This window comes from Tupaia chinensis, unplaced genomic scaffold (assembly GCF_000334495.1).
Source record: "Tupaia chinensis unplaced genomic scaffold, TupChi_1.0 Scaffold148626_1, whole genome shotgun sequence".
Classification (NCBI taxonomy): domain Eukaryota; kingdom Metazoa; phylum Chordata; class Mammalia; order Scandentia; family Tupaiidae; genus Tupaia; species Tupaia belangeri.
In genome coordinates, this window is record NW_006208475.1 from 691920 (window position 1) to 702182 (window position 10263).

The 10263-nt window shown below is 44.6% G+C and overlaps 1 protein-coding gene across 4 annotated transcripts in view; it reads left to right on the plus strand.

The window, feature by feature from the left end:
* Positions 1 to 10076, plus strand: part of LOC102496584 (thyroid hormone receptor beta) — a 367776-nt gene extending 357700 nt beyond the window's left edge. For all 4 annotated transcript variants that reach the window (XM_006170583.3, XM_014585033.1, XM_006170582.1 and 1 more), the window contains 2 exons: positions 6221 to 6479; positions 9553 to 10076. In XM_006170583.3, coding sequence (XP_006170645.1) covers positions 6221 to 6479; positions 9553 to 9794 — 501 coding nt within the window. In that variant the 3' untranslated portion in view covers positions 9795 to 10076. The remainder of the gene's footprint in view (positions 1 to 6220; positions 6480 to 9552) is intronic.
* Positions 10077 to 10263: the final 187 nt, after the last annotated feature.

Consider the following 10263-nt stretch of genomic DNA (forward strand, 5'->3'; position numbering starts at 1 on the left):
TTAAACCTTCACTCTTACCTATAAGCTCACTATTTATTGCCTCATCTTTGGGGTACTCTGTAAAGCTCACCCACCAGAGCTCAAAAGATTTTCCCGTTGGGACATTTCCTCCCTAAGTTTAGCAGTCCTGTATGGGATGACTCAAACATGGTCTCTGCAGTCAGGTGCATGGGCAAGAATTCTAAACAAGTTGCTTGATGTCTTCAGGACTCAGCTGTCTTTTCTTTTAAATGAGAATCATTACAGCCCCTATCTTTTAGAGATGTTGAGAAGTTTAAGTAGGATAATTGGGTTATTGGACAGTGCAAGGATCATACTAAATATTCCATACGTTTGGCTATTAATACTGCTGTTATTTCTTTTCATATATTTCCATTCTTTAACTTTCCTTTAAAAAACAAACAACCAAACAAACAAATGGAGTTGATTATGTTTTCTGGAGAACGTTCCCTTTTGAAAAACTCCATGAGGTGCCAATCTACTGCTCTTTAACTCCTTCAAGGGGATCCAGAAAGATACCAAATAGAACGGGCCACACACCGCTATGAGCCTCTTGTATAAGCTACCTGAGTGATAAGTGATTCTAATCTCACCTAGAGAGAAGCTGAGTTTCCTCACCCGGAATGACTCCATGCTGCCTTGGCTTCCAGCTCATTTGTGTCTTTGAGTTTGCAATAACAGAAGCCCAGCTGGAATCAGCAAGCCCTCAGACATTGATAGAAACACATTGATAGAAAACCTTGCCTATTTCTGAGCCTCCATAGAAGCCATAACCAGAAGGACAGGGCAATGGGCCTCAGGACCCAAGTACCTGACCCCAGACCCAGCTGAGACAGATAGAGCATTTGCCTCCCTCATACCCCTGGCTTCACTGTGGTGAGTGCCATGTATTTCAGTCAGTTTGGACTGCTAGAGCAGACTCCCATAGTCTGGGTAGCTTATAAACAACAGAAATGTCTTCCTCACCGTTCTGGAGGCTGGAAGTCCAAGATCAAGGTATCAGCAGATTTGGTGTCTAGAGCAGACTTGTTCAGTTCACAGACCACTGTCTTCCCACTGTATCCTCCCATGGTAGAAGGGACAAGAGAGCTCTCTGGAGTCTCTTTTATGAAGACACTAGTTGCATTCATGAAGCCCTGCCCTCATGATCTCCATATTTCCCAAAAGCCCCACCTCCAATCCCATCACATGGGAGTTAGACTGCAACATGTGAATTTTGGAGGTACGTAAATATTCAACCTATTTCAGCAGATACCTAACATTCTGGTACCCACAGACCTGCAACGAGGACACAGACCTCATTCATAGAGGAATCCGTGAGCCCTGGGGAAGAAATCTTTGCATATATCTGCATTTAGCCCAGAGCTTCCCATGCCTGTGACATCTTTTTTCAAAATTAACATTTATGAACATTCTGGAGACTATTACAAAAGTCATACATATTCACCGAAGATTTATACAGCATAATGAAAGTAGTGATTCATGATAACACCCCCAAAGATAACATTGCTAACATTTTGGAGCCTGCTTTCGTCTTTTTTCAGAAGTGTATTTGTATACATTCAGACATCCACACACAACAAATATGTATGAAATATAAAATTTAAAAATATAATTTGTATCATGTGTCCTTTCTATTTATGAAACTTCCTGTTTTAACTTTTTATTAAAGATTAAGGGCACATATATCCTAAGAGTACATCTCATGGATTTATCCGTGTCATCAATATTGAGATTAAAGAAACAGAATATGTCCCTAAATTTTTACACCGCATGGTGGGACATACGATTTAAGTATGCCTTCACAAAATGATTTGCAATGACCATATGATATTAATATGTTAATTATTACAAAGAATGGGTATACCATAATTTAGGTTTTCTTTTTACTGGATCTGTAGTTCATCTCTGATTTTTCACAAATAAAAACATGCAGCAAAGAATATTCTGATGACAATGGCTTGTTCACATCACTGTTTCCCAGGAGTAAATCTTAGACATGGGATTAAAATTCCAAAATTAAGGGACCAGCAGTTAGCACAGAGGCTATGTCACTGAACTCCCACGTAGCTGACCATGGTTCGAGTCCCAGACCCGGTGGCTTAAAGTCAGGCCAGGCGCGTGTGCATGCATGCCTAAGATCCCAAGAGGAGAATGGAGGAGAAGGGATTGCAGCATGGCCATCCCCCCGGGGGAGTAATTTCTTGCTTTCTGTCTCTCCATCTCTCTCTGTCTTTCTGGCAAGCACACATGCCCTATAGCAAAAACCTCTCAAAAAAAAAAAAATTCCAAAATTAAGCCTGTTATGGTTTTCACACCTGCTATGGTTTGTATGTCCCCCAAATATTCATGTGTTGAAAATTTGACTGATGGGATTGAGAGAGCAAAGAATGTAGTCAGACTATGGTATTGAACGTGAGGCCTTTGGGAAGAGATTAGGATTAGGGTCATCAGGGTGGGGCCCCCATGACTGACTGCTGGTGGATCAGTGAGGAGAGGAGATGGGACAGACACTAATGGGCGCAGCCGCTCAGCTCTGCTCTTGGGACACTGCAAGACCCCCACCAGATGTGGTCCCTGGACCTTAGACCTCCAAACTGTGAGCTGAATAAACTTCTATTCTCCTACATTACCCAGATTCAGGTATTTCCTGTGATTAACAATAGAATGAACTAGCACTTACCCGACTGAATTACTACCCCTAAAACTCAAGCCGGCCTACTAGTCACCCTTTGATGGCCTGCCAGAAATGAGCTTTTAAAAATGTAAAGCTCATGCAAACCAACCGCTAAAGAGACATTTCAGTCTAAGAAAGGAAAGAAAAATGAAGGGCATCTCCACCCCCAATAGGAAGCTCTGCACTGTCTGTGCAAGGGTGAGGGTCAGCGTAGAACTTTCTGGGCAGGAGTTGTGACGAGCATATCTCTTCACGTTTCTGTTAGATCTTTAAGCCCGCTTCAGTGTCTCATTCAGCCCTGATATTGTAGTCTCCAAATTACAGACAGGGGACGCGTGGGCAGCAGAAATGCCTACGTTTCCAGCTTTTTGGCCTCCTGGGGAATCTTCTAGCCTTCCATACTTGCTTTGAATCCAAAAGAGGGTACTGATATGTGGAGGCCCCTGAACTCCGCATAGAGTGGGTTGGAGATCCCAGGTGGTCTTGAGATCCCTGGTTTCTTGCCAGAGGGAGCGTGATGCATCCCTTGTTCATGACCATTGTTTGCTGTGATCCCCGCCCACCCACCAAACAAGATTGACAGGACACCTGGGGCTTCACAGGCCTGAAAGTATTTGCAGAGCTGCCAAAACTACTCATGAGAACCACTGCTAGAATGCAGGGCACTTTTGTCTTTGCCAATCAAGCTGAGTGATGCCCTCCTGAAGAGCTGGGAAGAATCCGTGGGAGTATGCCGGCATCCCTGCCTACCGGGCCCTTGTTGGACCCTTCTCACAGCGAAAGTCTTGGCAAGTACATAAAAGATTATTCACCCACGTGTTGAAACACACCTCACCAGGATCCCACAAACCTCTCTTAAAGAAAAGGCATGTGGCCCAGTTTTTAAACCATTGGCGAGTCTTTGTAAACCTTTCTGCTTTTCTTGAAATTTGTACTCATCGTCAATAGTTAGTGGGGTTATTTTTAAGGTCTAGTTCATCAGTAATTGGACTTGGCTTCACAGGCGGGATCTGTCTGGTGGGCCCATGTTGCGACATGAGGAAAAGATCAATGGTTTGACCTGACAAGCAAGCACTATGTCATTGCCGTTCTATGTCAGTGGTTCTCAAGAGCAGGGTCTGCAAACCAGCAGCATGAGCAGGACCTAGCAGCTCCGCAGAAATGCAGACTGTCAAGGAGCAGAGGCAGCAAGCGTGTTGAACGAGCCCTCGAGCAGTGCTGATGGGGCTGAGATGCAGAACAACAGCCCTAGGCATCAAGGCCCCCTGTCCATCCAAGCCCATTCTCCATCTTACCTGTGGAATATCTGTCCCTGCTTGGATTTCGTATTTCTTGCCACACTCTGGGGCCAGCACGCTATGGATGTAATCGAGGAGTACAGCCTAAACCCAAATGAAACCAAACTACAGTGACTTTAAAAAAAAAAAAAAAAAAAAGGTGAAAGGAGAGATTTCTTATCTATGGATTCTAAAACAAAATATGAAATGACTTTTATTCTGTGGGGGGAAAAAAAACTAAGCAGTTTGAAGGAAAAGGGTAAGGTGACTAAGCTGCGTCAGTGCAGATATGAAACACTCAGTATTTTACATGTAATCCAGTGGTATTCTTGCACTTTATATAATAACCTCAACTGGACGAGTTGAACGTTATCCAGAGTATTTCCCAAGAAAGAATGTGTAACTGCCCTCATGGCTAGAGAGTATATGTAATTTACACGTTCGGTGTTTATGGAAACTTAGTCATAATTACAGTGCTTCCAAAGAGCATGTTCTTGTCTTCTCTTGGGATGGGCTCTTGACAGATCTGGCTTCAAAGACCAGCCTCGCTACAAAACATGGGTGTGAACCCCAAGCATGTTAGTTGACCTCTCAGCACCTGGGTTTCCACATCTGTAAAGAAAATTAGAATTAGAATATTTGCCTCACGTCTTCTCTGTGCAGGTTGAATAAAGTGATGCATGTAAACCTTGGCACAATGCCCAATTCGTCGAAAGCACCATTGACTAACCAACAGCCCTTCAAACTAATTCGGTCATGGTATTTAGTTAAACATTTTCCCCCTCTAGAAAATAAAATTCTGGACTTTTTTCTGTACTTAGTTAAGTTCTTTTTTAAAAGGTTATTTTTTTATATATTTTGGAGAGGTTTTTGCTATAGGGCACATGCGCTCACCAGAAAGACAGACAGACAGACAGAAAGCAAGAAATCACTCCCTCCACCCCCAGGGAGGATGGCCACGCCGCAGTCCCTTCTCCTCCATTCTCCTCTAGGGATCTTGGGCACGCACGCACACATGCTTGGCATGAGTTTAAGCCACCGAGTCTAGGACTCGAACTGCAGTTGACTACATGGGAGTCCAGCGACATAACCATTATGCCAACTGCTGGTCCCTTAAAAGTTTATTGTTAATTTGATCTCATTATGACAAATCCTAATTAAGAGGGTAACCAAAAGACCTTAGGATGAGATTGTAACACTGACAGAAAGATCCAGCATGTTGAGTCATTCTGGCATCAGAGATACGGAGATACATAACCTTGGGAGCCAGGAGAGTTGAATTCTGGTCTCACTTCTGCTCCTAACTACTTGCTTGATAACCTTGACAATTTTTTTCTACCTCTGGGCCTCATGGTAACATGTATCTCTCAGCACCCTCTAATTCTGTGCCTTTTGAGAGACGCAAAGAGCAAACTTGCTTCAGTAGAGTCAGCGGGCAACTGTTGGAACTACATGACAAAAATAGATGAGGAAATTAATACTCTAAGTAAGGAAGATAAAGATGACAAAAATCGTGAATGTGATACCGAACACTACAGAGCGCTTAACTCCACGTGTCTTCCCAATTCTCTGATGGTCACGCAACATATTTAATAACTTTAAAGTCTCCTCCATCCTAGTGATGGGCACTTTTGATTAATACTAGCAAGACCACAAAAATACTACAAGATAGACAAAAATTTGATGAGTTTCACATACACCCTACTCTCAAGCAGGTAACAGTTGGAGGTCAATACAGACCTCCAGGCTAACAGGTTATTAGCATGGTTTTCCACATGACGCAAGCTGAAGCTCTGTCTCAGTCCTAAAAGAAATGTACTCTGCAGGGCCAGCAGTTAGCGTAATGGCTATGTCGCTGGACTCCCACGTGGTCGACCATGGTTCGCGTCCCGGACCCAGTAGCTTAAAACTCATGCCGGGCGCATGGACGTGCATGCCCAAGATCCCGAGAGAATGGAGGAGAAGGGATTGCGGCATGGCCATCCCCCCTTGGGGGTGATTTCTTGAGTTCTGTCTCTCTGTCTGTCTCTGTCTGTCTGGCAAGCGCACGCGCCCTATAGCGAAAACCTCTCCAAAAATAAAGAAATGTACACTGCTGAGAGTCAAGTTGGTGAAGGCGACAACCAGCTTGGAATAGGAAACGTGGTAATGAGAAGTCTGTAGCCGTGTAGGAAAGAAAACCACAGGCTCCGAGAAGGAGAAACTGCATGCCCCTGACTGGCATTTGTGCACATGTTCTTTGCTGATGTGCGCTGGTTCTTTTCAGCTGCCATGTGAAGACCAGATCATCCTCCTCAAAGGCTGCTGCATGGAGATCATGTCCCTGCGCGCTGCTGTGCGTTATGATCCGGAAAGTGAGACTTTAACCTTGAATGGGGAAATGGCAGTGACACGGGGCCAGCTGAAAAACGGGGGTCTTGGGGTGGTGTCGGATGCCATCTTTGACCTGGGCATGTCTCTGTCTTCTTTCAACCTGGATGACACCGAAGTAGCCCTTCTTCAGGCGGTCCTGCTGATGTCTTCAGGTGAGTGTGGGGCAGCCCAGTAGCTTTTGCTCGTCTGATCATTCAGACCCTATCACGAGTCTAGTCGTATCCTTTTTTAGCTTCAGAGTCATAGCTCACTCTTCTTCAGTGAGGGATTGTGCATTTGCCAACGGACTGGGAACTGAAGAAGGGTGTCTGATGTCTGATGCGTTTCGTGGTCTGCCAGGGTAATGGGAAGAAACCATCTTAAAGATTCTAGGATAGGGACCAGCAGATGGCATAATGGTTATGTTGCTGGACTCCCACGAAGTCACTGTGGACCCAGTAGCTTAAAACTCATGCCAGGTGCGTGTGCGTGCATGGCCAAAATTCTGAGAGAAGGGATTGTAGCAAGGCCATCTCCCGATATTTCTCGCTTTCTGTCTGTCTGTCCAGCAAGCACATGCACCTATGGCAAAAATCTCTCTCAAAATGAATAAATAAATAGATTTTTTTTGTTACTGAATACTATGACGGTTTCATCTGCGGTGAGTCAGTTTAACAGATTAGGAAATTAATACTCTAAGCAAGGGAGATAAAGACGACAAAAACTGTGAATGTGATACCAAACACTACAGAGCGCCTAACTCCACGTGTCTTCCCAGTTCTCTGATTTTATGAGCCTAATGGTCACGCAACATATTTAATTACTTAAAGTCTCCTCCATCCTAGTGATGGGCACTTCTGATGAATACTGGCAAGACCACAAAAATATTACAAGATAGCGTACATTCGGCCAATGTTACCTACTTGCTGAGATTCCAGCCTCCATTTCCTCCTCAGCCTGGACTTGTAAGCCTTGTGTTTTGTTTGGCATTTCAGTTACACAATATTTTAGACCTTTTCTACAAAGCCTTTTCCAGGAGCTGCTACTGCTAATTTTCTTGTTCCTGGGGTGATAAACAGAGAACAAAAATGGAAATGACTTAGAAGGGATTTTGTTTTTTGGAAATTTTTGTCTTGAGTTAAAAACAGTCTTCGGTCTTTAAAATGTTTCTCTTGGGCCAGCCGACAGTGCGGCGGTTAAACCCTGTGCTTTGAGAATCGGATCCTACATGGATGAATGCAATTCAAATCCTGGCCCCAGGATTTAGTACATGTATGCCCAAAATCCTAACAGGATGGAGGAATAGAGGGAAAAGGATAATAGTATGACCATGTACCATTAGGGGGTTCTCTCTCTCTCTCTCTCTCTCTCTCCCTAAGTGCACAGCCCTCTGGCTAAATAAATAACATTTTTCTGTCATCATAAAACTGTTTAGTATGATTCGAGCATTATCAATATATTTATCCTTCATATTATTTATATAACCACTTATCTTTATCTCTCTGGAAAAGGTTTGTGTAAGTTTAAGTTTCTTTCTTTCTTTCATAAGAGTGAGAGAGAGAGAGAGAGAGAGAGAGAAACAAGAAGGGTCGATGGAATCTTAGGCCACAATCTCCCCTAGCTTTTCCCAGGCAGCCAGGATCACAGGCACCCACACACCTACCGTGGACAAGTTGACCTGGGAACTGAACCTTGGTCTTCCATGTGGCCTCCAGCACTGTAGGGCATTGCACTACTGCCTCAACCACTGAAGGAAGGCCAACGGACAGAATACTGATGCAACAAAACTATTCTTTCCCTTTGAAGGAATGCATCCAAAGCAATATTATGCCGATTTGATGTGAGGGTGGGAAGAATCAAACGTTAAAAGCTCCTCTAGAGAATTCTTGCGCACTCAAAGAAGGAGAAAAGATCAAAGAGGAGGAGGGAGAGGGAGGGAGCAGGGTCCATAGTTACAGTAGCATCAAATATGAAAAACAATACAGAATAAAGATGCACAAATTAGGGGCCAGCAAGTGGCATAGTGGTTAAGGTGTTGGACTCCCATGTGGCTGGCCATGATTCGAGTCCAGGACCCAGCAGCTTGAAACACACCAAGCACGTGTGCATGCATACCCAAAATCCCAAGAGGAGAATAGAGGAGAGACCACTCCCCCTGGGGGGGTTGATTTCTTACATTCTTTCTCTCTGTCTCCCCAGCACATGCACCCAGGCCTCTTGCATCATCCCTTAATTTATCTTGTTTTTTTTTTTTTTTTTTTTTTTTTTTTATTGGCGTGAGTCTCCTCCCATGTAGCATGAGAAGACCAGTGGTCCTCCCAAGACTTGGGAAGACTCTCAGGCTTTCCAGCGTCATGGTCGCCTCTTGCACCAGCCTCCCATTGGGTCTAGCCTCTTTTCTGCAAAGGGCGACTCACACAGCTCGCAACCCCTTCTCTTTTTAATTCCCCAAATCAACCCCAACACAAGGCTGCTACAGGGAACAATTTTACAAAAGTTCTAGGGAAGGGAAGGGGTGGCTCATTGCAGCCTGACAAAGAACTTAAAATTGGATAATGTGCTTCTTTGTCTTCATGGGAATTTCTTAGTGTCTTTCATTCCTCTTTGGCCTCCAGGCCTCCCACACTGTCTCCAATCTCTTCTCGCATCTCCCCTCTCTCTGCTTGTCCATGCTTGTACTCCTAGGTTTTACAAAGGTTCTAGGGAAGGGAAGGGGTGGCTCATTGCAGCCTGACAAAGAACTTAAAATTGGATAATGTGCTTCTTTGTCTTCATGGGAATTTCTTAGTGTCTTTCATTCCTCTTTGGCCTCCAGGCCTCCCACACTGTCTCCAATCTCTTCTCGCATCTCCCCTCTCTCTGCTTGTCCATGCTTGTACTCCTAGGTTTTCCAGGCAGCCAATGGAAATTCAGAATCAGTCCCCTCATGATGCAGAATATTTCAGCTATGGTAGGCTTCTCCTTACTACCCTAAGTGGGAGGCATTACCTTTCACATCTAAGAACTGATTTGTCTAACCCAGAGAGAATTATCCCAATGGATCATTGATCCTCCTCATGTAAATAGTGCCACTTCCCTGGTCTCGTAGCCTATGGTGCCCCAGAGTTCATGCTGCATCCATGCCCACTCCTAGGATCTGGAAAAGTCCCCAGATCTGCTGACCTCCCACTACGGGACTTCATTGGACAAGGCAAGCCTTCCATCTTCCACTTCTGAATTAATCTCCATCGTTTTCCTTCCACTCAGATCGTCCAGGGCTCGCCTGTGTTGAGAGAATAGAAAAATACCAAGATAGTTTCCTGCTGGCCTTTGAACACTATATCAATTACCGAAAACACCACGTGACACACTTTTGGCCAAAACTCCTGATGAAAGTGACAGACCTGCGCATGATCGGAGCCTGCCATGCCAGCCGCTTCCTGCACATGAAGGTGGAGTGCCCCACGGAACTCTTCCCTCCACTGTTCTTGGAAGTGTTTGAGGATTAGATGGACTGGATTCATTCTCATAATTCCTACAGCACTACTGGGCGTCATTTCATTCCATTGCCTAGCTCTTTTTTGTTTGTTTCTTTGTTTCTTTGTGTTGAGAGGGATTGTTTGGGGGTAAAGGGAGGTAGTCCTTGGCATAGACATGGATGAAATTGCCCCTTGAATGCGGGTACTTGTAACTATTGCATTTTGTTCTCCGGTCCTTTGATGTGAATGCTTTGAAGGTTTTCCAGTTGTGGAAGTGGGGTGGGGGACAATCATTAATTCACCAGCACCAAGCCATCACCAGCTCCCACCTGTCCCTGGGCAGAGACATAAACAAGCAAAATTGCGCTGAAGACTGAAGAAGCCTTAAAACCAAGCTAACACGGTCATCGTTATCCAATCCTGATTTTTGGCACGGCTCACATGAGCAGAGCACAGACCACCCATGGCTAGATGGGGCGTCCACCTTTGTTAGGGAAAG